At 43.3% G+C, this 27,735-nt stretch overlaps 2 protein-coding genes across 5 annotated transcripts in view; one reads left to right on the forward strand and one right to left on the reverse strand.

The window, feature by feature from the left end:
* Nucleotides 1-717: 717 nt before the first annotated feature.
* On the forward strand, nt 718-17,128 carry BID (BH3 interacting domain death agonist). Of its 3 annotated transcripts, none has more exons than XM_033162630.1 (6): nt 718-812; nt 12,021-12,083; nt 13,097-13,283; nt 14,435-14,583; nt 15,400-15,633; nt 16,498-17,128. In XM_033162630.1, the coding sequence occupies exons 2-5, from the start codon at nt 12,075-12,077 to the stop codon at nt 15,619-15,621; spliced, it is 567 nt and encodes a 188-aa protein (XP_033018521.1). In that variant the 5' UTR covers nt 718-812; nt 12,021-12,074; the 3' UTR covers nt 15,622-15,633; nt 16,498-17,128. The 3 variants fall into 3 exon arrangements, with proteins under 3 accessions (XP_033018521.1, XP_033018524.1, XP_033018523.1); XM_033162633.1 differs by having other exon boundaries at nt 15,400-15,612; nt 16,498-16,656; XM_033162632.1 differs by having other exon boundaries at nt 757-812; nt 12,025-12,083.
* A 4,768-nt stretch (nt 17,129-21,896) lies between these two features.
* The window catches only part of BCL2L13 (BCL2 like 13), a 31,779-nt gene continuing 25,940 nt past the window's right edge, over nt 21,897-27,735 (reverse strand). For both annotated transcript variants that reach the window (XM_033163452.1, XM_033163453.1), the window contains exon 7: nt 21,897-24,531. In XM_033163452.1, coding sequence (XP_033019343.1) covers nt 23,722-24,531 — 810 coding nt within the window. In that variant the 3' untranslated portion in view covers nt 21,897-23,721. The remainder of the gene's footprint in view (nt 24,532-27,735) is intronic.

Raw genomic sequence — 27,735 nt, forward strand, 5'->3', positions numbered from 1 at the left:
TCCTCCCCATTTTATCCTCACAACAGCCCTGTAAGGTAGGTTAGGTTGAAAGATGGCATCTGGCCCAAAGTCTTCCAGTTGGCTTCATGGCGATTTTAACCTGGGCCTAGTCTAACCCAGACTTCCCCATGTGTTGGTGCCCACTGGATATTGGACTACAGCTCACATTCTCCTTGACCACTGGCCATGTTGGCTGCAGAGTCCAAAACTTTTGGATAGCGTCAAGTTCAGGAAGGCTGCTCAAACCATTACACCACAGTGGCCATAACTGCGAGTGTGACACCTAAAAACGGGTATTCTGGCCCACCTCACCATCACCATTATTGCAATAAACTATGCAAACTGATGCAGACTTACCTGATTAATCATATGTTTGGTCATAGATTTATTTATTTAAAAAATTATATACCGCTATGTCATTAAAAAAAAATATAGCAAGGCAGTTTACAACAATAAAACATAAAAACCGTAAGGAAGTTAAGAGCAGACATCAGTTCTCAGAAGCGCATAGCAGCGCCTTGGCTGCATGTCGCTGAATCAGAAATGTATAATCCCCGTCGCCGCCCCGCTCCCCGCATTTCCTCCCTAGACCAAGGTACAACTCGTGGGCAAGGCGAGCTCGCGAAAATGGCCCGTGTCGCTTTAAAAAGCGGGATTTGGAGGGGAGGAGCGCACCACGAAAAGCGGCGCCAGGAGGAAGTGAAGTCAGTCTCGCTGTAGCGAATCCGCTGCTCGGAGCGGAGGGGACGAAAAAGGAAAGCAAGCAGGCGGCGGGGCGGCGGGACCTGAGCTGGGCAGAGCCGCTTTGCATGGTGAGTAGTTTCGGAGAACCGGGGTTTCCAGCCTCTCCCGCGCGCCCCACTTTGCTTTCCCCGACGCGCGCGCGAGGGTGTGGTCGCAGTGGGAGGCTTTTGCTGGTGGTCGGTTGGCAGCGCCCCCTCCCTCCCTCACCTCCGCCGCGCCGAAAGATCTCCGGCCTAAAAAGAGAGTCAGAAACGTTTGGGAATGTTGAGAAGGCACTGGGTGGAATCCTCCTTCTCCCCGCGCTTCCTTCACTAGTTCAGCCAAAGGCGAGACCCGCTTGCTTGATGTTCTGGATGCGCTTCCTCGTGGCTCTTCCCTCTCTCCTGGTGCGCAGCCCACCCCCACCCCCCATGTCACGCCTCCCAATTCTGTGGCAGCAGTAGCATATAGTTCCAAATGTTGCTATTCGTTTTCAATAGCCATGGCAATAATATTAGCCCGCAGATACGCTTGAAAAGTATTGCCGAAGGTAACGCGCCGTTTTCTTAAAGCATTCTCTCCTTGTCTGGTCTTCCCTTCCTGAGGGCTTTTGTTGGATTTTGTGTGTGCGCTTTTGAGGGAGACTCCTCGAAGTGCCATGAAAAGGCAGAGGGCAGCCGATTAATTCAGTTTATTATTTTGTTTTTAGCATTGGGTGGGTGCGGTTGCTGTTTCTGGGTTTCCCGTCTCATATTTTGTTGCGCGGTTCCCCCCCCCAAAAAAATTTGGAGGTATTTGCAGGACACTTGCACGTCCCAGGCAGACGTTGCCCAAAGATTTCCCCACTGAGGGTGTCCGGAAATAACCGTGGTTGTGATGGTGGTCAGGGGTAGGGCAGGCCTCGGGGCGCCTTGTCGGCTCCTTGACTGGGCAGGCCGAGCTGGGGGAACAAGAGGCCTCTTTTGGGGCAAAGCCGGAGTTGGCTGCCAGAGAGATGCCCACAGTGGCATGTTCAACCAGGACCTTGGGGGCTCCCTTCATGGGGCAAGGCTCCCTGCTGCCAATACCCCTCTCCCTGCAAGCACGGATGGAGCAGGAAAGTGAGCAGCGAGGAGATGCAGAAACAGCAGCTGCCGCAACTTGTTTACTTTCCTTGGTTTCGTCCAGAGGGAGAACCCTGTATAGCTGTGGTTCCCTGGCTGCATTTGCCAGATGCAGACAGGAGGATGTACTGCAGGTCCTGTAGATATGGGGTCCGCAATCTTTCTAGCCCAAAAGCACATTTGGAAATCTAAGGAACAGACATGAGCATGAAAAAATACCTATTTCGCATAAGCTGCCAATGCTCAGCTCTCTCCCAAAACAAGCAAAAACATTTGCCCTGCCTCAAAATAAATACAGCCTCTCCCTTTAATATGTATTTATATATAAAACTGGGAGTCACAGGGGGCCGTGGCAAGTGCTATCAGGGGTGTCTGAGGTCTTTTTGGTGCCCATGGGAACCCCAGCTGTAGACATTGTTGAACTGTATTTTTTTTTACAATAATTTTTATTTCCAAATCCAAAATACACCTCATTATATCTATATCAAATCACAATACCAAATCAAATATCCAATTGTATAATTTTGGAGCCCCCCCCCCGCATGTTAAAATTACAGGATGTTTTTTTTTAAAAAAAATCTGCTTCCAAAGTCTTATTTAATTCAGTTGTATTCCAATCGTAATTATAATCCATTCAGCAGCTGCAACGTTTGTAACTTCTATTCGTATTAACACATTCAGTAATTTATTAGTCCACAGATATAGATCTATATCCTTTTGCTACTGCATGTAGTGATTATTTGTCCATAATTTTTCTTGTTTCTTTGCCAAATGTTAATCCATTAGTCCAGAAAACCCCATGTTCCTCCAGTTGTTCTCTCTTCTTTCTTTTCTCAATTGTAGTTGCAATATAAATACATCAGCCTAGGGAAAGAGTTAACTGGCACCCCGCCAAAGCCCTGGCAGGTCTCCAATTTCTCTCCCTTTAGATATTGTTGAACTGTATTGCTGGGGCTGTTGGAAACTGGAGTCCAGGAAATCACTGTTTTGATTTACTTACTAAGGGGTATCTAAATGTTTAAATAAATAAAACAAAACATCTGGAGGGCCACAGGTTCTCAATTCCTAGTGCAGACTCAGAAGTCCAGTGTGACCAAACAACAAGAAGTGAGAAATTAGCTTTTTTTAAAACAAAATTTGTGGCAGGCAATGCATGTGTGTAGGAAGAGCATGAATATTGGAAGCACAGTGCATCTCACGCATCCTCTCACTTTCTGTTCCCACCTGCCCCAGATTCCTAGTGGTGCAAGGCCACCTTGTATCGTCAAGAGTGGAATGGGGTGAGACATTACCGTACATCAAATTCGCATTCCTGAATGCAGTGCTATACTTTAACCCATAGGGATGAATGGCAACAATTGACTCACTTTACCTTAGGATAAAGTGGGACACAGCTGGAGGGAGGTGACACTGAGCGTTTTCTCCAAATCAAGCTTCATCTTTTTTAAAAAAATTTAAAATAGCTTTATTTAAATTCAGACTTCTAAAATACAAACATATCAAAGGAAACAAATAAACAAACAAACAAACCCCCCACAAGCATGTAATCTAGACATTATAATCCACAAAAAATAAAATTTGAAAAAACAAAACACACAGAAAAAAGCAAAGAGTTATAAATAACAATTAAAAATTGACTTCCAATTGTCTGTATATCGCTTCCCTTAATAATGAAACAAAACTTGCTATACCTTATACAATGATTGAAAAATATATAACTAAATAAATAAATAGCTCACATTTTCATATAAATCTTATATGCAAATCAAGCTTCATCTTAATGTTTAGGCCCGAGCTTGATCTTAATGTTCATGTCCTCGGTCACACCTAAATGTGACAACATTGGGAACGAGCATTTCTGTAGATGAAAGTACCTAAGAGCCTGCCAAGATTACTGGGAGGCAAGGGAGTTCTAGTCATTTTCCCAGCTTCACTTGCTACCATTGCATGTGTCATATTCAGTCCCTGCTTCACATAACAACAGCTGCAGAAGCCTCAGTGATGAATAGGTTTGTCAAGGAAATAGGAAGAGTGGTCTTGCAACCGTCTTTCTTTCCCATCCACCATAGAGGCCATAAGAGGTTGCTTGGGATCTGAAGTGTGTGATATGGCGCTTGTTCCTCTAAAATGCAGGTAAGCAGCGTTAGGAAAGGATTTCTCCCATCTTGCTAATATTTTAAAGGGATAATTCCCAAAGAATAGGCCTACACAAAGGTGTGGTGTAGTGGTTAAGAGTGGTAGACTCGTAATCTGGTGAACCGGGTTCACGTCTCTGCTCTTCCACATGCAGTTGCTGGGTGACCTTGGGCTAGTCACACTTCTTTGAAGTCTCTCAGCCCCACTCACCTCACAGAGTGTATGTTGTAGGGGAGGAAGGGAAAGGAGAATGTTAGCCGCTTTGAGACTCTTTCGGGTAGTGATAAAGCGGGATATCAAATCCAAATCCAAACAAGTGTTTTGGACCTGATTCAGGTTGCATGTATTCTACTTTTGTGTTACTACTTTGAACAGTGCTGAGTTTGCTCACATTTCAGAGCGTGATAATATTGTTGTATGCATTTGGATTTGATAGTTGGTTTCACAGAAGTGTAGCTTCATTTTTGCAGCCAGTCTGCTGTGGAAGTATCCTCACCACATTTTCGTTGGGGGAAACCAGCAGTTTTCAGTAGAAGCCAGATTTTTACAACTTGGATAGTCTGGCCTTTGTATTAGTCACAAAGCCTCATTTTCTTCCTCTACACCCCCCCCAAATTTAAAGCATGAAACAAACATGCCCATAAGGCACTTGAAATAAAAAAAATGTGGACAACATGCCTGATGCACTAGAGAGGGAGCTGTTGGGTTGGATTTGGAGACTGTATGTTTCATTACAAGAGCAAAAGTGAGGAAAATCGAGATCACCCCTGCTGCAGAACCTCCTCACCCCGTACCTGCTCATGTTTGGAGGAAATGGCCTCCTTTTCCAAAGTGAATTTGGGTCTAACTTCAACCTTGGAATATTATTCTTTTTATTAATAATAATCTTTTTGGCCAGTGACCCATTGAGTAAAATGAGAAGCCTGAATTATATTTCTCTTTTGCCACTGTGGTTGGAGGCAGGTGTGTCTTGCAAGAAGCTTCTTCTGGAGATAGGGTGTGAGAATAGAGGCCATATAACCCATAGGAACATCGTGCTTTTTTGAATTATTTGCACACTTGTGTGTGCTCCTGTTACCCTCTGAATATCTGGGGTCTCCTGTGGGTTTGGATAAGATTGGTCTCTGTTACATTTGGAACAGTGAGAGTTTTTCAGCATCTACTTGCTATATCTCTTACCTGTTTCCCCACCACCACCTGTGTATGGTGAGCTTCTGGCTGCTTTATATCTTTAGGTGTGCAGCTGGCAATTAAACTACCTGAGGGCAAAAAAAAGTTTTGCAAGTTGGCAGCGCATGAGCTGTTCAGGCTGTCTGTCCACTGCACAAACACTTCCCCGCATTTGGTAAGCTTCACTCAGTGGTTCACATGGGTAGGTCTCTTTCCTGTGAGCAGTTAACTCTGTGCTGGTGGTAGACACTGTGAATGTAATCATAAATGAAAACAACACTGCAAGCCCCCTAAATCACAATCTAGAGTCAGTGTTAGAAACTCAGATATAAGGACCCAGGTGGGTCCTTAAACCAGGGTTACAGTCGCCAAAATGGAATGTTTAGTTGCCATTTAGGGGCCAGATGGCTCAAAAGCATATTTTTCAATACAACTCTTGGGATCCTGAATTTCATTCTGATTGTGCAGATAAAATATCACTGACGGAATTCTACAGGATGTGTTGTTAGTGCAAGATCCAAGGATCCTCAGACACGCACTCCAGATGGTGGAAACGTCAGACACCATCTTGGCTCCTAGCTTCACTTGGTCGCAAGTGACCGATAGCCAGGTGAAAAATGAGCCTGGCACGTGGAAAATTTCAAACTCTGTTAGAGGTACAAGATAATTCCCACAAGCAACAGGAATAAAGAGGGCTCTTGTCAAACCTACATCCCAGACACTTAGCAGCTGGAAACCTGAACAGACAATGAGAAATGCTAAAAATAAAATAAAAGAATCATTCCCAACTAAAGGAATTAAGGGGTATTATCACCAAAGACCTAATTCTTACTATTGGAGTTTGCGGTGAGCAAGCAATCAGTGTAAATAATTGCCCACAAAGCATAAAATTTAAAAGGGAGCACATCCAATATTAATAGATGCCAGCTAGTACAGTATTCTGCTTTTCAACTTGACCAGAAAAGTCCACCTAGAGAACTACTATCATGCACTCCTGCTTCCAGAAGTACAATGTTTTGTGTTTCCTGGAACTTGGGAGCTGAGAATTTGATGCTGACAGCTACTTCCTTGATAAATATGACCTTTGCAACATGAGTCATTTTTTTAGGTTGTTGACTTGAACATATGGCTGTGACGATGATACCTGTAACTGGATGATATTATGATGACTGTTGTGCTTATATGATTGACACCCTTCATATCTTTACTTGGCGATTCAAGTGCGTAACAGAAAGTTTAGGCTGAGATTCACCTAATGTATCCCATCAGCAGAAGCCCTCCCGCCCCGAGGAATTCTGCTTGCACAATGGGACTTCTCCCCTCTCCCCTCCCATTGCCCACCCCCTGAAATTATTCTATCTGACAGGCTGAACTGCTTGTGCCGACGGAAAATTTCTTAAAACAGTGTTGAATTCTTTCCTGAGGTTTCAGCAGTTAAAGTAGTTGCCCTAGTGCGGGGGTAGGGAACCTGCGGCTCTGGAGCCGCATGCGGCTCTTTCGCGGCCCTGCCGCGGCTCCGGGGCGGCTGCCTGGGGCGCGGAGGTGGTGCGGAGTGGTGGGGGCACTGCGCCTGAGAACTCCTCGGCCGGAGGGAAGACGCGCCAGCCCTGCCAGCGATGGAGGGGCGGTTTGCAGGGGGGAGAGAGAGAGGGAGGGAGGGGGCAGCCGGGGGGAGGCGCGGGGGGCGGGGCCTGGTGCGACGGCGGCAGCGCAGTTGGCGGAGCGGAGCGGGGCCGTCCCCGCCGCGGCCCGCCACTGTGAGCGCGCAACAGGCGCTCCTCCTTCGGCTCCGGGGCGGCTGCCTGGGGCGCGGAGGTGGCGCGGAGTGGTGGGGGCACTGCGCCTGAGAACTCCTCGGCCGGAGGGAAGACGCGCCAGCCCTGCCCGCGATGGAGGGGCGGTTTGCAGGGGGCAGAGAGAGAGGGAGGGAGGGGCAGCCGGGGGGAGGCGCGGGGGGCAGGGCCTGGTGCGACGGCGGCAGCGCAGTTGGCGGAGCGGAGCGGGGCTGTCCCCGCCGCGGCCCGCCACTGTGAGCGCGCAACAGGCGCTCCTCCTTCGGCTCCGGGGCGGCTGCCTGGGGCGCGGAGGTGGCGCGGAGTGGTGGGGGCACTGCGCTGCGCTCCTGGCCCGCCTGGGCTGCGCCCGCCGCGCCGTCCTCCTGATCCGCCGCGCCTGCCCGCTTCCCTCCTTGGAGTGTCGGGCCCGGCGGGCGGCTGGGGTGTCCTTGTGGGGCTTGGCTCTGTTGCGCCTTCCCCGCCCCCGGAGAGGCGGGCGGGCGGGGGACCTTCCCGGCGTCGGTCGCCGGATGGTGCTGCTGCCGCCTCCGCCTGGCTTTGCTGCTCCGCCTCGCCGTCCGGCGCCTCTTTGGCAGCGGGATCCGGGGGGCGCCCGGGGGCCCGGCCGGGACTCAGAGCCTTCCTGCACCGCTGTGCAACAGGAAGGCCGGGCGGCGGCGGCGAAAACGTCCGGGCTGCTTCTGAAACCTCCGCCAACCGGTGCTTCGCCAGCGCTCGCTGCGGGCGGTGTACATGCTCAACGATGGCCCCAAGGGCGGCTCGGGGGCCCGGAGCCCCGAGGCCGGCGCGCTGCAGAGCCTGGCGCGATTCCCCCCCAAAAAACCTGTTTTTTGCTTTTTGGCTTTTTGCCTTGCTCTCCCACCCCCCCTCTCTTTTTTTTCCTCCCCTCCTTTTTTAATCCAAGGGGAGAAATCCCATTTTTAAAACAAACAAACAAACGAAAAATAAACAAACACCCCCCACAGCTGCTGCAGCCACTCTATTTGAATTTTTATTATTACCCTTTTCTCCCTCTATCCCCCCTTTTTCTTTTCTCTTCCCCTTTTGTTTTTGTTTTCAAAAAAAGGAAAAAGAAGAAAAAGATTTCCCCCCTTTATTTTTATTTTTTAAACTACTACATATTTTTAATAGATATTCTCCCCACCCCACCCCACCCCCAATTTATATTTTTCCACCCCACTTTTCCATTCCCACCCCCCTTTTTCTTTCTTTATTAATTCGCTTGCCAACCTATCTTAGAGGGGGAAGCCCTCTCTCCCACCCACCCCACCCCCAATTTATATTTTTCCACCCCACTTTTCCATTCCCACCCCCCTTTTTCTTTCTTTCTTAGTTCGCTTGCCAACCTATCTTAGAGGGGGAAGCCCTCTCTCCCACCCACCACACCCCCAATTTATATTTTTCCACCCCACTTTTCCATTCCCACCCCCCTTTTTCTTTCTTTATTAATTCGCTTGCCAACCTATCTTAGAGGGGGAAGCCCTCTTTCCCACCCACCACACCCCCCCAAAACAACTTTGAGCTGAACCCCAAAAAACGGGGGTAGATCACTGCTGAAAGTAGATCACAGTTTCTTGGGAGTTGGCCACCCCTGGTATAAGACATGTAACTAGAATAAATTTTTTAAAAAACCAAGCAAATAATTGTAATAACTACTGTAATAAAGCACTGCTATAATTATATATAATTTCCCTAAAATTTTGGTTTCATTCGCCTTTCCGTGCTGAAATGTCACAACCTGAAGGACCATGGCTTGCCCCCCCCCCCCCAGTTTTGATCCTGGGTACGCCCCTGAGTCAATGCAAAAAAGTAAGAACTTATTCTTGTTGTTTTTACTAATTATACTTTGCATTGGCTCCTATACGTTATTTATTATTATTGCATTAAGGTAAGAAACAATATATGCAGCGTTATATTTGTTTTAAATGTCGCAATGGTTTTGCGGCTCCCAGGTTGTTTTTTTTCCTTTGGAAACGGGTCCAAGTGGCTCTTTGTGTCTTAAAGGTTGCAGACCCCTGCCCTAGTGCAACAGGTCTACCGGTACTTTTAAAAAAGGAAGTGACTTTTTGTGGTTAAGAAAGTGATGGAGAAGTGTAGTCAAAAGTGTGGGATGAATGAATCAGTAATGCAAAGGCATTTATCTTCCCTTGCATTTTGAAAATTCAATTTCTTTGGCATCTTTCCTTTAATGGAGCCTTATATAAATTTGATTTCTGACTGTTTATTGTGCTTTCTCTCCCCCCACAAAAAGTTGCGTGTTTTTTGTTTTTGTTTTTTGTACCCCCTTGCCAATCTATGAATTAAATACTTCGGTGTATTTTGCAACCTTTGCAACCAAAGCTATTTCACTTTCCCAGTTCTGACAAATGTCTGCACTGTTTTGTACTGGAAGCTTGGTAGCAACCCCTAGGTGGCACTAGTAAACATTGCAATCATTTTATAGTTCGGTTACATAGGTTCTATTATCTCCATTTAACTAATTAAGCTTTTTTCTCATACTTGACCAACATTTTCTCTGCACACATTGCATTCAGTATAGGATTGCTCCTAATTTTTGTACAACATAATACGTTTTGTGATTGCCCCCGCATGCAACAATTAAAAAAATATATTTACCAAAGCTTTGAACTTTAAAGCTTCATTTAAAGTTCACTGCAGGCTCTGTGAAGCATAGAATCTACAATATTGCCACAGATTAATATATGCAGCCTGGGTTTTGGACTGGGAACTTGTAGTAGGAGTAATAATTCATTTATAATTGCTTCCCATGGAGCATCCCAAAGGGATTTACAGTATAGTAAAAGCGTGTATAAAACAGTCACATAGATTGCGTGGCACCCATACTTTAGCAACAGTACTGCAGCTTGCTTTACTTAGGGCAGGTGTGGAGAGGCTGTAGTCCTCCAGGTGATGTTGGTCTCCAGCTCCCATTGAGCCCAGCCACCATGGCTGATAGTTGTGCATCAGGGCAACCACTGGTCGCTTGCAGTAGGTGATAAGTGACACACCTCTCTCCTTGGCTTTTGACACCTGAGATGTATGCTTTTTGGACCCACCTTACTTCTGTGATTGTAAGTGGCTTTAAACTGTATTTAACATGGTGCTTTAGTTGTTGCAACCCACGCTGGGACTTGGGGTGGTGGGCAGGCAGGTCATAAACTGGTTATAATAATAAGAATACATTTCCAGTTGTTAGTGGATAATTGGAGCCTGAGCCGCAGACCGATACTTATTTCCTGTGGTTTTTATTGCCAAGTTAAAACAATTTGGTCTGCGTTAGTGATTTCCTATTCCTTTGAGGGTTTCCCCTTTGGAGTTTATTGTTCAGTGTCCCCACTTCCTTCGTACTCTGCTTTCATTCTCCTTGTTTGAGCTAGGGTTAATTGTGCTTAAACTGCTTAGGCAAAGAGCAGCAAGATTTGCAGCGGAGTGTGCAGGCAGACATTGTGGGATGATAAAAGAAGAAAGTGAAATAATCCAGTGTGGAAGTTACCACCTACCTGGGTAGTAAATATACATAGGAATGCCCTGCATATATATTTAAGTTAAATTCAAACAAACTTGGAGTGTTGCTTGGAAATTATTTTAATTTGAATACATGGAAGTAGTTAAGCTCATGACAGCTTGACTGCAGGCATTGACTTTCATTGTTACAATTTAAGTGGGGAGAAAAGGAGAGCGCTGAGGCCTACTAACACTAATTTTAGCTTGTGAAAAAGCTGTTTATTTCAGGCATAGGCAAACTCGGCCCTCCAGATGTTTTGGGACTACAACTCCCATGATCCCTAGCTAACAGGACCTGCGGTCAGGGATGATGGGAATTGTAGTCCCAAAACATCTGGAGGGCCGGGTTTGCCTATGCCCGGTTTATTTGCTACATTGGCATACATCCCATGTTACAGCTTTGAAGCTGTCCAGCTTCACTAATATCCATTGATTATGTTACTAAATAATTTTATGGATAATAATAATTCAAGGTATTTTCCATTCAGAAATAAATCATTGAAAACATTTCCATCCCATGTAACATCAGTGACTTGGTTGTCTGGCTGCATTGAGCACCTGGAAATTATGCATGAAAAGGAGCATGCAGATATATGAATTAAGCCATCCCAAGGTGTTGTAGTTTGGAGATGAAAAGCTTTGGGCTTCCTGATAGCAGGGGTGGGGCAGGGTAGATCATTCCAAGCATTTCCTTCTTACTTGTGAAAGTTCCCTTACCATTGGTCCATGTCCCGGTATTGGTTCCTCTGTCTGCCCCCCAAGCCTTGGGCTCTGCTACCTGAAAGCCCTTAACTTCTTACAACTGAGTCCTGGGTCCATTTCCTTTTTTGATAATGTTTTTCCTCATCATTTTCACCACTGTATCCAGGCAGTGTCCGAGGGACTGCACAGCCTTTCCTGATTCAGATGTTATGGAGAAATATGGTTGAGTGTGATCAGCACACTGACAGCACCTTGCCCCGAAACTCCTAATGACCACTCTCAGTGGCTTCATGTAGATATTAAATAAGAGAGTCCCCTGTGGCAACCCTGTGCCGTAGGATGCCAAAAGGCACTCTCCTGATGCTACTCTCTGGACTCGGTCCTGAAGTACGATTGAAGCCCCCAATTTCCATTCCCTGGAGCCGGACCAGGAGGATGCTGACGAGAGATCAAGAAGCTGGAGCAAGGTCACACTCCCCCTGTCTGCAAAGGTCCTCCAAGAATGCTTGCACCTGCCCCTGGTCAATAGTTGTTCCAGTCCAGAGCTGGTTTCTTCAGGAGTGGTTGTATCGCGGCCTGTTTCAATGCAGCAGGGACCACCACCACCCCCACACACAGTGAAGTGTCAAATAAACACATTTTAATAAAACCCATTTGTCATCAACGAAAACACCAGCAGCAGTATATGGAAATAAAATATCTTGAGAAGTTCTGCCCTTTCCCCCCATCTGCGGAAAGATATCAAATTCTGGTTTGGAAATAGCTGTCAAGGAGGCCTCTATGATCTTCAGATGGTAATTGCTGGGCATATACTGGCAAGCTTGAGCTGCAGAAAGAGAATTAACCAAGAGATGAAAAGAAATCACATGTAATTCTTCTTTTGCAGGTAGAAGCCCTGTGATTTCCGAAGATTACAAGTCACCTGGCTTCAGCATCAACGATGGACCAGGTTGGATCAAAAATTATTTTCAAATAATTGTATTGTCTGAAGAAATGTTGAGTTGTTTGTCCAAGTAAAGTTATTTTTGAGTCGCCTCTTCTAGAAGCCTCTACCCCCTTTCCCCCTAAGAGTGTTCAGCAGGACAAAGTTGGGAGCAAGCTGTGGCTCTCACTCACCCCTTAGCTATCTAGAGACAAAGGGAATCCCTGCTTTAGGAGTGGAGGTCCCCGACTCTTCTGAGTTCTCAGAGTTTACAAAATGCTTCAGTGCACAAGCACACATCCCATACGTTTAGATGAAGTGTTTTCTTATGGAAAGCACTGCCCTTTTATGATAGCTCTAGCTCAGAATCACTTGAGAATTCAGTTGGCTTTGATTGTGCATGCACAACTAAGAGGGACCGTTTCCAAAAGAATAGCTGTGTTAGTCTGTTGCGACAAAAAACAGCAAAGAGGCTTGTGGCACCTTAAAAGACTGGCCGGTTTATTATGGCATAAGCTTCCGCAGACATCGCCTGATGAAATGGACTGTAGTCCACGAAAGCTAATGCTGGCCCAAGGCTCAGTCAGGCTGGTCCTTAATCTCATTTTTCAGACATCAAGTGTGAATTAAAAGATGCCAAGATCGCCTTATTAGCAATGGTGTGATGGTGATTCGAAGACAAGGGCAGAGTTGAAAAAGAAATGCACTACAACAGAGTTACAAAATAACTGCCCCTGGGACACTAGAAACCATACTTGGCTCTCACTCTGGAGAGTTTGACAGTGCCTGGTATTTTTAGTATCTTAAGAGCTGCAAACTTCCCCTTTCTTGTATTTAAATATAAACTGATATTCTCCAGTTTCACAGCGTAAGATTATAGATATGCATAACCCCTGGATCAAGATGATAAAGGGTTTCATGCACTAGAACTGCTATTATAAATATTTTTAAATAAGCATTAAATGAAGTTGGCTGCATGCTTGTTTATCATAAATAATACCTGTTCTGTCTCTTCCCTCCCCCCCCCCCCAACATTATAGGGTGATTATAATAGCCCCTTTCATGAGACACAGCTAACCAGGATTCTCCTCTACTCCTTCCTGGAGAAGTCTTCTGACTGTGCTTTTGCTTCACGGCTTTGTGCTTTGAAAAACCAGTTGGTTTCAGAGCAGGACGATGATGGGGAGCTTCAGACAGATGGCAACAGATTTGGGCAACCTGAGGACAGTAGGTATTTTATCTTGAGCTAACAAGGAGGTTGGTTGGTTGTTTGATTGTTTGTTTGATACCCTGGCTTTTCCTTCAGTGCAGGACCCAAGGCTGCTGACAGCATGAATTAAAACAGACAACTACAAATATGCAATAAATATAAATATTTTAAGAACAGTTAAATAAATAAAACTATTAAAAATAGCTCTGCAAACAATTAAGGCCATTTAAAAGCACACGTACAAAATGTAAACATGCATTATTATCCTGGCTTTTCTGCAAGCAGCTCAGAGCAGTGTACGGTACGTGGTGCCCCCCACCCCTTGCGCACTTAATCCTCTCAGTAGCCCTGTGATGTAGCCCTGCCCTAAGGTTTCCTAGCAAGCTTTGTGGCAGGGATTTGAACCCTGGCCATAAATTCAGTGCTCTTAACGACCATGCTACAGTGGACAGTAGCAAATCCTCTGTGCTGTCCTCCTGAGCCAGTGTGGTGTAGTGGTTAAGAGCGGTAGACTCATAATCTGGGGAACCGGGTTCGCGTCTCCGCTCCTCCACATGCAGCTGCTGGGTGATCTTGGATTAGTCACACTTCTCTGAAGTCTCTCAGCCCCTCTCACCTCACAGAGTGCTTGTTGTGGGGGAGGAAGGGAAAGGAGAATGTTAGCCGCTTTGAGACTCCTTCAGGTAGTGATAAAGCAAGATATCAAATCCCAACTCCTCCTCTTCTTCTTCTCCTCAGCTGTCTGTTTGGAACCTAACTTCAACCTTGGGCAGATCCACGCCATGTGTCACATCCAGTGCATTTTTAAATCACATGACTTACCCCAAAGAATCTAGGGAACTGTAGTTTGTAAAGGGCCCTGTGAGTGGGAAACTACGGTTCTCAGGGTTCTTTAAGGGAAGTCCTGCTTTAAATGTGTGTTGGGTGGTGCTTTACCTATGTGGTGTGGATATGCCCCTTATTTGTTTGAACAATTTATATACCACTTAGCTACAGTAGTCTTTCAGTGATTTATTTTCAATGGTGCAATACAAAAAATAACCAGTTTTCACTAAAAAACAAAACACCAGTTTAAATGCCTGCTGGAATAAAAAAGCCTTCAGTCGGCCCTGGAAGTTCAGAGAGGAAGAATGAGCAGAGAATTTCATTCTGTTTAATCTTTTTGCAGTCATATATCCAAATTCAGAAGAAGAGGAAATTTTCCGGATTATTGGAGCTCAGCTGGCTGAAATCGGAGATCAGCTGGCTGCCGAGATTGACCCATCGTTCGTACAGAATCTTGCACGGCAGTTTATGGCGGAGAACATGTCCAAAGAGGTGATTGAGAGGAATGAAATCTAGGGCTTACTTCAGAGTTTCATCTACCATGATAAGTGAAATCCTGGGTGCAAATAACTGCTGTGTGGTTTTTCTGGGAACCCTTGCAAAGTCCATGCTTCTCTTGCAGAGGTGACTTGGTGAATGGAATGTATAATAATTACTTCAGCTTTACTGTTGGGACTGAGGAACATAAAATTGGAGTTGGGAGAGAGTTCAGGCATGTTTTGCTGTGGATTCTCTTACAATCTCATGAGCTAAAAGGCAGTAATTTCTACTTCAGGAATGCAGGGATATGTCTTCTTCTTGGACAGAGGACAACAAGGTTACTCACCAGAAATATGACTATAAATGGAGAAGGCAGCCATTATTTTAAAGTGGGTGGCCAGTGCATGATTATAAAAATGTAGAATGCAACTTAATGCCACTCAAGCTTCAGTGGTGAAGGCCTATAAACCATTGACACCTGCAAATTATAATCTAAAAGTATTTGGTCTTCTTTGAGGAGTTACTTTGCTATTGAAATATTATTGGATTGCTGAATTTTGAAATTTGTACATAGCTGAAACCATGTATAATTTAGAAATGGTTTTTTTTAAAAAAAAATCTGTCCTCGGTGGATGTTAATTATTGTTACACTGATCTTTGAAACTATTGTAATTTAAACAGCAAAGGAGCAAAACAAAGATCCGCCAAATGCCTTGGGGTGTGTGGGGACAAGGTGGAAGCGAAAATAGGTTTTATTTGTGAGGGATTGGAGTAAAGAGGAACAGAAGGGCAGCATTTCAAAGAGGTACATTTCTCCCCTCTTTTTAGGCAATAACCAATCACCTGTCTCAAGTAGTGAAGGAAGTTGTGCGAAGGATGCCTTTGGAAATGGAGCAGGAGAAAGCCATGCTAGTGGTAGCTATGGTTTTAGCCAAAAAAGTAGCAAACACTGTGCCATCTCTTCTACAACAAGTGTTCAGCACAACCGTGAACTACATCAACCAGAACCTCCGTGATTATGTGAACAACTTGGAACCTGAGGTGATATAAAATAAAATCCAGGTGTTGCTATTTAATTATCTCCATGCCCAGTGAATAATTCAGCCCTACTTTGGAAGCTAGGGGACAAAGCTAGGGTTATTCAGGCCGTGTGAAATGTTGTAGGAAAGGAGTTTGTTTGGTCCCTGATTTTACTTCATGTGTGAATAGGATTCACAACTGGGGCCCATGGGCAAGTGGTCTGATTGTGGCCAGACACAAAACAATGGGGCATGATTTATATAGTGTCTCCCCATCTTGCATCCTCACATGCAAGAGGCAGTCACCAAGTGACACATTCCAGACAGGCAGAAGGACTTAAGGGTGCACAGTGGGGCCCATGGGGGGAAATGGACTAGGGGAAATCCCAAGGGCCTGAAGTTCCTTACACTTCTTCTATTAGGATGAGGGAATCAAGCATTTTTTACTCTGTTTGGTGTGTTAGCCTAACTCCAAGATCACCAAATTTTGGGGGCTTGCAAACCAAAGAAAACATTGTTAGCAACACAGAGAGAGACCCCTGAAGCTTGTTTCATCAGCTGCAAGATTTCAGTTGCAGCAGGGAGGAGTCAGGGAAGGCTGCTGAAGGCACATGTGTTTCCAACAGATGCCACTTTGGCAATCTGTATTCTGTCTTGTGAACCTGCTTTCAGTTGGACCCTAAAGGATGGGCTGGGGAAACCCAGCCAGATAGGTGGGGCATGTATAAATAAATAAATAAATTTTATTTATTTATTTATTTATTTGCTGACTGTGCATACATGCAGGGTGTATGAAAGAAAAAGCTTTTTGGCGTTCACTTGTTTGGGAAATACCTAAATATGTGGACCATTGAATATAACTGTAGTGGACTGCTGAACCTAACTCCCTCTTTTCTTTCTCTTCTAGAGGTGAATGAAGGGAACACAACATGTCTACCTTTGAGATTTTTTTTTTAACCAGGAAACAGTTATAAGGAACTGTTTTAAGCTTTGCTTGCAATTTTTACCAATAGTAATTAGTTTCATTGTGCTGCTTACCTTGCTTTAAAGTATGAATTATGAATGACATTTTTTTCTACTTGAAATACTTGGTCCTGCTCTACATTTCAGGAGGAAAATGGCTTTTTTTCTTGGGGCCATGGTGGGAGCAGACTGTCATTCCCTTGCAAATGACAAGCTTGGAGCAAAGGGTAGATGTTCTGCCAATTGCCAACTGGATTAGAGTGTTTGGGATCACTTATAAAACTACAAAGCCTTAATGAGCAACAGCAGGTGCTCCAACCCAACTAAGGACCCAACTTGGGCATCAGTGAAAGGAATTGCACTAATGTGAAAAAACCTTAGCTTGGGAACAGTGCTGGCTATATATGCTGCTAGTGCCCCATGGTACCTAGCCTTGGAGCAACTTCATCTTTCCAGTTGTACTGTAAACTGGCTCTAAAGAGCCAGTTGTTGTCCAGTTTTTAGCAGATCATTGTTAATTCAAGTAGCTGATATATGTAGTTGTGTTGCTGTTTGTAAAATTTCAAAAATGAAAATTGTTTCCTGTTTTCTTTTTACATTAGGCAGCAAATTTTACAGCAGAGGTGGTTAACCTGTTGCCATGGTAGCATGTGCTTCTGGACTCACCAGTGCCACCCAACCAGCCCAAATGAGTAGGAATGCTGTGGCCACAGGCCTCCCACTCTTGCTTTAAATGAAGCTGCCTTGTGATGTCCAAAAAATCCCTTAAGGTTGCTTGATTAGTGGGTTCTGCTCTGTCAGGCAAGTGTTTTATTTGCACTTCGGAATTTCCAGTCCATAATAGATTAGGTAGCCCTGGGCTCTTTATTTGTAAACTTGCCAGCTCTTGGAATTTCTTGACATAGTTGCAAGCTGAGGGGTGTGTGTGTGTGGATTGGTGGCCTTCTCCTTACACCACCAGCTAAATTTGAAAAGGTGTGTTTCCCCACCCCACAGGACCACACCCTATAATCCTGAATTAAATTTTGATTCAGCATTAAGGGTTAACTAGTAAGGGTTTTTGAGAAAGTGTACACAGTACTGCCTTTGTAGTTCTCCATTTTAGCCAAATATACTTGACTTGGAAAAAAAGTAAAATGTAGTTCAACTATGGACTAATTTGGAATTTTGGAAATGTGTATGTCACATGAGGAGGTCAGAGAAGTCCAAGAGTAAAACATGGCTCCTTTTATTAAGAAAAGAAAAAGAAAGGTTAGCAATGGGGCTAAAATTGCTTTCTTATTTCTTTCACTTCACCTCTTTATGGCAGCACAGAAATAATATTTTGAGAGCTGGGATTTTATGCTGACCCTTTCATTGTCAAAACTGAGTGCTAGGGAATGTGGTTTTGATAAAATACTGAGAGGAAAGGTTAAGATCTAAAAAACTGATCCTGTATTCCTAATCCCTTTTCTTTCTAGCTGCAGTTCTTCTGTTTCAGAATTTAAAGGGAAGCAATTACCAGCAGCCAGAGTGTTAATATTGGTGTTTGAGGAAAAGTGGACGGAATAACAGATGCAACTCCTGTGGCTCGAACACAGCTACCGTACCACAGAAAAATCAAAGGTTTTATACCACCACCCCTCCATCCAGACAAGCAAAAGGCATCATCATGTGACACTTTCCAGACTGCCAAAAGCAGTAGTGGGCATGTATGGGGGGGGGGGGGGTTAGAGCCTGAAAAGAGTCCTATATGCCAGATGGGAAGCTGTGCATGGCCCTATTCAATCCTCTGCCAATCAGCTGCCGCCCGCCCCCCCCCCCCCAGCCTTCCCACACCTGCACTAAACAGAAGAAAACCCACACACCTTTTCTTCAAAACTGACTTTATTAAAGTGCAACTGAGGGCTAGGGGCATGGGTCTTACAACAAAGCGCCATCAGCAGAGGAAAAATAAACATACCCCTTCAATTTATAAACAGTAGATGAGGGAGCTGGTAACTCCTTTTTAACACTGGAAATAGCAAGTTTATTTTAATTCATCAAATGGCACAAAAGGCTTCAGACAGTAATTTTGAAAATGCTGTACTTTCATAAGGAATTAGAAAAATACAGTTCCTTGAACACTTAACTGATTTTCAAGTCACATCAGTATTTCAGAATGCAAATTTGCTTATTAATGAAAATCAACCAATTGTTTCAGGAATTCACTAGAAGCAAACACATAATTTTTTCCTAATACCTCTAGTCATAACTCAAATCCTTTATGCTTTTGTATGAACAGGATTGAAATAGGCTTTTAACCCATATGCTGATGAGTTGCCTTTACAGTTTTGGAGCTCTATAGAGGGGATAAATTGTGGTTTGTTATATAGCCTTTCATTTATCTCATCTCTTTTGCTCTCACAATGAAAATCCATAATCTTTTAGAGTGCAACCAAGCTTCAATCTCTTCCACCGTAACTTAAAGCATTATCAGAGGTAAAATAGGTTCTACTTAATGAGCAATGTCTGAAAGTCTGCATTGGTTAGTAACAGTTTATACTGCTAGGACAGTTCCTAGACCAAATTTGCTTTAAGTCCTCATGATCAGTATAGACAGTAGTTAGAGGGCATCACTTAAGGAATAACAATGTAATCAAACTCAACTTTCTAGCCATGGAAATAAAGTTCTGGGGGCCGATATATGAAGTATTTACAAGTTCCACATTATTTTCTGGACTCAGTTTCAAGTCAAACACACACAAACCTGCTTTCCTTTAACCACAACTTAATAGAAGTACTGCAGCAGCTGCAGGAATAGCTTCCCCTCCTGTTGCAACTAGCTTCTGGGAAACATAGTTTTTCCAGTAGCTACTGCAGTTTTAGTATGCAGCATATCAAACATGTCTCCCTGAAACTTCCCTGCTGCTGCCAAACAAGACTGCTACAGCACCAGAAACCAGTGCAGGAGTGGGTGAGAGTGTTAGGGAATCAATTTTAGGTTTACTGAGATAAGCCCAGCTACTTATTTAAGAAGAAAACAAAAGCAGGAAGTAGCTAGGCTTTTATTTCAGCCAACTACTATAATACAAGCCACACACACCTATCTCCCCTAAGAGGTAGGTGGTCAAATTGGACTTAAGCTGCTGCTTCCTGCCATGTTCCTGGCCTGGACAGGAAAGAGGTTTTCATTGGCAGCCACCTGCCCATTGGGTTTTTTTTTGGGGGGGGAGGCTGAGAGAGGACAGCAGCCACACTGTTGTCTGAATACTGTAATGTACATTTGTGGCTTGGTTTGTATGGTACAGTCTTAATAATTTTAGGTGTTCCAATGCAGAATTATAGACCACCCTGCTCATAGATAGTACAGTATATAAATGGGTACCTCTAGGTGACGCAATGCATTTCTAAAAGTCCACCTATATGCCTGTTACTGCTAACACAATAACACATATGTTCATGATTTATCCTAAATAGTTTATTGTTTGCAGCTCCAAAAACCATAGACTCCAGCCTGTTGCCTGTGCTATATGAACATTAACCCTGAGAAGTACTGTTGCCAGAGTATAGAATGTTAGTTGTTAATTCATAAACAGACTAGCCCTTCTCTAGTGATGCTTCAAGAAAAGCTGTGAAATAACACTGCTTCAAAGCATCCATCTCACTGCTAAAAACAGACATTCATCTGAACCAACTAAATAAATGTATGACTATATATCACAGAATGAGAAATTATAGTATGAGACACCTTTACCAAGTCCTATTTCATCTTGAAGCTCTAATATCTTCAGGGAAGAGTATCCGCCCCCCCCCCCCTATTTCAGAAATCTACAGAAAATAGACCAGATTATTACTGGTCAATGGTTGAAAGTGGAAGTTCACAGTTCTACACCCCTTTTCATCTAATGTTCTTTTTAGCATTCTGACACTAGCAAAATTAACAGGTGAAGAATACCAATCTACAGTTGCCCATTGTCTCTCTTGCCCACCCCGGGCCAAACATATGACCTTAGAATTGAAAAAATAAAAACAGTACCTGTTTATCCTAATTAATTTGTAGTGCCTGCTAGAAAAATGAGAATTTATATTGGCAATAGCCCTAGCAGATAAGGGAGGGGCTTATTTCAAAGCATGCATAACTCATATTTAAGAGGGTATGTAGTGGTAAAAGAAGAGTTTTGCAAATATTCACGCAGAGGAAACAACATCCATTTCAAACCATCAAATTTATTGAGAGCTACAGACCATTCCCATCTATTATCAGTTGAAGTGGTCTAATACTAGTGCATCTCTAAATACTGAGAACCCAAAATGGTACTATTGAGCTATATTAACTCTTGCAACAATGCTAATATCTAACGACATAGCTATGATTTATTTTACCTTCCTCCAGCATGGGAGGTTTTTTCCAAAAGCCTTTTGGAGCTATAGCTCGAGAATACTCACTATTGGACAATAGGGCTACAAAATAGAAAGCAGGCAAATATAAAAAAAGGAAAACCGTTAAAGCCGACTGGAATACACTGAGGCACTTTATTGTGGAAAATGGGTAACAAAGACAGCACTAGAAAAAAGCATTGGAAATTACCTAACCAGCAACTCCCAACCGCCATGGCAAAGTTCCCATCCTGCTGAATCAAAAACCAAAATCCCCATATGGTTAAAGGTCACTTCACATATAACATTTGTAGGTGTGCATGTAATGTGGGAAGATAAACCCTTATTTGCAGGAACTATGTATTATACATGCATACTCACCAGGGAGGCGAGATTGGCAGTGGCTTCCTCTCAAATAGACAACCGATGATAGTAAACCCAGGCTTTCTACCACAACGTGTGTGAGGATACTTCCTCCCAACTTCACAATCATTAGAACCAAACCCTCATCAACTTGGCTACTGTGCTAAAACTACGGCTGACTGCAATTACTTTTGCCATCATCAGATCCTGGATGCCCCAAACAATCAAGTGACCATTATAGTAAGATGGAAGACAGTTTTATGATAAACAGGAATGCAGACTGTCATAGTGGCAACTCACTCATTAAATGTAAATCAAAACTACACTGAACAATGGGCCTGCCCAGTGAAGTTTCAGGAGTAAATAGCAATTACAGCAACATGAAATAAGTAATAATAAATTTGAGTTTTTGAAAGGTGAATGGATTAAAAATGAAACTAGGCTAAAGCTCAAAGACTCTTGAGTTTCTTTCACCTCCTTACTTTCCCTTTGCATCACATACACTGAGATCTGTAGCAATTTGCTACATGGTATATCTATAAATTCTAGGAATGGCTACAGGATGCTTCCTGTGGGAAAAGAGCATATTCTATTTACAAGCACACCCCTAAAATGAATTGAAATTGTTGTTTGTTTTTTAAGAAGCAATTGAGCCTTAAGAATTTTTGAAACAAAAAAATTCAACACAGGTCATAATGAATAGGCCACATGTTGCCAAGACATTGCCTCCAAACACAAGCACTATAGAAGAAGAATATCACCACTGCCACATGATGGGTATACATGTGATAATTTGAGATGATGATTCTTTTATTTACAATACATGAATGGAAAAGTTCAGTCTACAAACGTGGTTGAAGGGAATCTTAGGAATTTCCTGATCATCTGTTCTGCAGAGGGTAACTGGAAAAGGCAGCTATGGCAAGGAGCTAGAGAAAACCACTACTCAACACTTTCACATTCCTAAATAGCACTATAGTAAAGACGTTCCTGATTGCCAGACAGGTAATCATATCCAATTAGTACACCAGGAAGTGGGGAGGGGGAGAGGGATTCATTCAGCATCCTTTGGTTAGCAGAATAACGAGGGGGGAAGTTTGAATATGTCTACTATGGTGGAGCTTGGATATTTTAAAAAGTTTGGAAAAGGTTTTTTTTTTTACTTTTGATTTATACACATCTCAGCATTCTCAGCACATCTCTAGCCCAAACAAGCTGCAGCAATTGCTTGAAGGACACGAGAGCTTCCACTCCATAGAGCTAGCAAACGCCAAGAGTAGTAATATTTAAATTTTGTTTCCATCACACACAGAGCACCAAACACTGATAAAACATATCTTATTTCATTCCTCTTGGGTAGAAATCATACCTGGCTGGATTTAAAATAAACTGTCCACAGGTAGCTATTATCTGGTAAGTTTGCATGACTTACTGGCTTTCAGGTCACCATTCACTCTACAGCCCAAAACCAGGCAAACAACTGGGAGGGACAGCACAATGCTGCTTCGGCTGAACTACGGGAATTCATTTCTTTGAAGACCTTGTGCTTGGCTTTTTATCAGTGGTCAAGGTCAATTTAAGGCTAAGCGTCTTTCACACTTAAATTTGTGCAAACAACAGGGAAAAGATGTCCAAAGCAGGTGCTTATATTTTGACTTTGCAAGTGGTGCCAGTTCAGCTTAACAACTGCTGAACATTTCTCCTTTTCATTCATCAGAATGATAAAAGGGTCTTTTGATAACTTAACAGATATAAAAAACAGGATACATTAAAAGGGCAAAGGGGGAAGGAAAACACAAAAGTAGCAGAGATCAGATACACATGAGGGATCAAAGAATATGTCTTCCCACCAAACTATTATAATTTCATCCCTGCATGGGAGAATATTGCTTTACCCACCCAACATTAAAGAGCTTTAAGAATTTCATTAAATATATGAGGGGGTAGAAAAGGTATAAAGCAAAGAGGTATTGAATAAGCACTAACCCACTGGGGTTTAAGAGCTGGGAAGTCAAGAGGAGCTGTGCAATACCTGAGGAAGCTAAGACAAAAGAGCTACCAACCTCATGCTACAGGATTGAAGAGCCTCTCGTTCAAGAGGTTAAGGGGGAACCAAGAAGCTGCAAGAGCAGCTATGGAAGGGAAATCTCCAGGGATAACAACAAACTTTCCTTTTCCCCTGGAATGTTCTGTGCCGGTTTCCAGTGTATAAGCATCCCCATTTCTCAGTTATACATACATATTAAATGTGCAGGGGTTCTCAAAATGACACCCCTATATGTTAAACAGGAATATCTGATACCAGTCCACTAAAAACATGATTGTCCCCAGGCTTAGCCTTATAGTTTACCCTTGCCCCATCACCCTTTTTGCTACATGAATTTCCCATTAACAGCAGGCACCACAACCCTCAGCCAATGCAACTAAGTGTAGATTCAGGCGCTACCTCCTTGAGGAGAGGCGTTCACTACTTCTTCCTCAATGCTAGTGCTACACCTACTGCCACAGCTAGGATGGCCACTGCAGCTGCCCCACCATATAGTAGAATTGATTTGCCTTCTGGTAAGAGGATGGGTTTCTCCTCTCCAGCAGGGGCCTTCTCTTCCTTTTCTTCAGAATAGCTTTCCTTTCTGGCCTTTATTTCTTCTGGAGGCAGTATTCTTTCAGGTTTGGGGGTAGCTTTTTCTTCTGGCTGAGTTAATTGCTGGGCAGGTTTACTCAAGGCTGGAGCTTCAGGTTCTGGCGGCGGCACCTCTTTCCCCTCTTTCTGGTGTTCCGTATGTGAAGGTGCAGAGGAGCTTGGCTTTTTAAGAGACACAATTTCAGCTTCTGACTCCAGCAATGCAGTTGGAAGTTCTGGGGAAGCAGACTTTGCAGTGTCAGCCTGCAGGACCACTTCTGACACCACTGTTTCCTCAACCCCCTCTGGTATCTCCTCCTTTTCAACATGAACAATATCAGAGTTTGAAGAGTTATTTTCACTCCTTTCTTCCCCACCTCCATTGCTGTCCAAACTCTTCACTTCTTCAGGATCCATAGCCACTTGTTGCCAAGACTCAGGCCCCAACGAGACAGGTAAGCTCTCAGTATGCCAACTCTGGCTAGCTGACAAAGAAACTGGCAAGCTCTCCGACTGCCAAGATGTTGTCACTGTGGGTGACTCAGGAGGGCTCACCTGACCTGAGTTGTCACTAGTTAGGATGTAGATGTCATTGCTGTCTTCGGCAATTATTCCGTGGTACTCCTCTTCTTCAGAATCCAAACTAAAAACAGTACCCTAGAAGAAAAATGCACATAATCAACGAAGTTAACAGCACTTAATTTTACATGATACAACCACATTACAGAAGAATTGGAAATACGGGCAATTTACTTTTTCTAAAGGAGCATGGTAGCCTTAATTAAGAACCACCAAGAGAAAGTATAATTGCTACATATAGTTGAACAGCCAACGGATACAACAGGTTTCCATTAGAGGGCAGATGCATGCAATTATTGGGGGGGGCGCAACAAATACTTGAATACTTAAAGAGGTTTGCATATTGTCGAAGCTAAGTATTTTTTTTTAAGAAGTCAAGGAATTATTATTATTAATTATACCCCGGCCATCTGGAGCTAAGTATTGAACAGTAATTGTCTTCTGTCTGGTTTGAGACAAAAGTATTGTACTTGGATATGGGAAAGAGACCTGGATTCAGATGTCTACTATGAAATTCTACGTGTGTGCATGCACACAAAAGTCAGGATCACTCACCCTAACCTATATCACAGGACTGTTATGAGCATAACACATGAATCTGATGCACATTTATTTCACAATACACATGCAGCCAATCGGAAGCTGTGCCTTGGTTCCCGAACGTTTTGGAAGTCAAATGGACTTCCAGGACGGATTCTGTTAGACTTCCAAGGTACGACTGTAGTTCTGTAACAATCTCTCACATAGCCTACTCTACGGTGGGTGTTGATTCTATTAGGAAAGTGCCTCAATTGAAATAGCACTGCATCGGAATTACTTTTTTATTTCTAGAAATCTATTCCTCAAGAGTCACCTATAGACATAACACAATTTCTTCATAATTTATAAAAATTCAAAACCTATTTGAATTAATTGAACTTTTTTAATTAAAAAAATCTGGTATCTTTATAGAGAGATAACGTTAATATACAAAGAATATTGGAGCATTGCTAACCAGAACCACTCATGCATCCTTCAAGCAAAGCTCTCAGAGCTTCTGTTGATGGCTGCCTTTCACAACTATCCATCTGTGCTAATGGAATGTGGCACATGCAGAAAGCTGCATCAGGGGCTGGACTGCCGCCACACAGAAAGTAATTACTCAGTAAATCCCCATCCACCCTCTTTCCGTGCTGATCAAGCTGTCTCATGAGCTCAGGAGCTTTATGGTGAAGAGTACATGTTATTCTGCTATGAATTGTTCCCACTCCTCTGCCCTCTTCATAGCTCCAGGCTAGCTTGCACTATTCACCCTTGCTTCAGCACCAGTCATGTAAAACAAAAATCAGAACACAGAGCACTGTAATGAAGACAGAACCTCCCATCAGATGTTTGTGATACTCTAAGAATGACCCTGCATCAGAAAGCCAAAGGAATATTGAGAAGAGATCTGCACAGGTAGCAGCAAAGAAGTTTTGCCAACAAAGATATTTTAGTAGGTTTTTTAAAAAAATATAAAAACAAGTAGAGTATGTTTTAAAATAAATCAATACTAAGAAAGAATAAAAAATGTGTTGGGCACCAGAGGCCTAACTTCTGAAATATTAGTTCTAGAGAGTTGAGTTTCATTAATATTACTGCCAGTGTCATTTCGCTTATACAGTGGTACCCCGTGTTACGCACACGATCTGTTCTGGATCGCACTACGTAACATGGGCGTGCTTAACATGAACGCCCCCCCCCCAAAAAACACCAGAAGTTCACGCGTTTTTGCGCTTCTGCGCATGCGCAAAGTGCGCAGAATGCTTCTGCGCGCACGCTCTGGGAAGGACTTCCGGGTCACAGAGGTCCATAAATCAAACATATGCAACATGGAGCATACGCAACTTGAGGTATGACTGTATCGTTTCATATAGTTTCATACACATTAGCCTTATTGGCCCTGTATTTTACTTAACTGAGGACACAAAACTTGCCCAGAGAAGGTCATTCTACAAATACTAAGTTTCTGCAAAACAATTTTGCTAATTTTTGAAGACAGACATTCCAATGCAATTATCTAGGCAGTTTCATTAAATAATCTAGTATCTGACTTGAAATATTTTGCCTCAAGATGAATAACATTAAGCTGTGCATACTACAAATGAGAACATTGTAAGTTGCCTTATAACAAGTCAGATCATTGGGGCCATCTTTCTTAGTACTGTTGACACTGACTCGCTTTTACACGCAGAACATGTGCTCTACCACTGAGCTACAGCCCTTCCCCAACAATGAGTGTGGAATTCTCAGTTACATCTAGCCAGCAATACTACTCAAATAGATTTCTTAGCTTCATAAAGGAAAGTTGTTGCTACCTCCATTTCAGCACAAACTGCAGACTCCTTTTATCTGTACCACATGATCCACAGAACAGGCTATTTTATGACATTTGAGGTGTTATACTAAATCAGTGTTTTTCAACCACTGTTCCGCGGCACACTAGTGTGCCGCGAGATGTTGCCTGGTGTGCCGTGGGGAAAATTGTGTTTATTTGATTCCTATTCAAGAGAATTACTTTATATATAGTCAATATAGGCACAGAGTTAATTTTTTTAACATTTTCTAATGGTGGTGTGCCTCGTGATTTTTTTTCATAAAACAAGTGTGCCCTTGCCCAAAAAAGGTTGAAAAACACTGTACTACTTCACATATCAACAGTGCTGTTCTTATCTGAAGGTCACACAAAGGTCTTCAGAGTGCAGTTTATCAGCTTTCAAATGTGCCACAAATTAGCAGTTAAAAAAAGAAATAATGGAAAAGATAGAGCCATGGAATATTAAGTAGCAATGAAGGAAAAGACATCTTAGACAATCTCAAATTTGAGTGCAGGCTCCTGAAGAGGTTGGCTTTCCAGGCTCGGGAGTGGTGGGGAGAAGAATGGGTTAAGAGGCTGCTCCCCTAGGTGTCAGCTGAAGGAGTAGGAACAACCTCAATAAGAGGGAGAAATATACACTATGGAAGGGATTGAGACACAGAAGAGTGTTAAGTGTGTGGGATAACAGGCACCGAGGAAGGTGGGTGAAGCTGTCTCTAGCATGCAGTGAAGCAAGAGAGTGCTGAAGGTTATGGAGTCTTCTCTAAGCCCAACTTTATTTTGTCCTAATAGGATTCTTATGCTTTTCATTCACTGTACTGAGCCTTGGATATAGGAACAGGTTACAAATATAAACCAATTTAAACTGCATATGCAGGATCCCAATGATTTGTTTTAGTATTTCAAAACAGTCAAGATTAAAAATGCTAAGTATTAGGTAGATCTAA

This window comes from Lacerta agilis, chromosome 10 (genome assembly GCF_009819535.1).
Source record: "Lacerta agilis isolate rLacAgi1 chromosome 10, rLacAgi1.pri, whole genome shotgun sequence".
NCBI classification, from domain to species: Eukaryota; Metazoa; Chordata; class Lepidosauria; order Squamata; family Lacertidae; genus Lacerta; species Lacerta agilis.

Bases quoted from the DNA above. Each gene is read 5' to 3' on its own strand.
- BID (XM_033162630.1), top strand. The intron at 13,284-14,434 runs GTAGGTATTTTA...ATCTTTTTGCAG, and splicing joins ATTTGGGCAACCTGAGGACA to TCATATATCCAAATTCAGAA. The intron at 14,584-15,399 runs GTGATTGAGAGG...CCCTCTTTTTAG, and splicing joins CGGAGAACATGTCCAAAGAG to GCAATAACCAATCACCTGTC.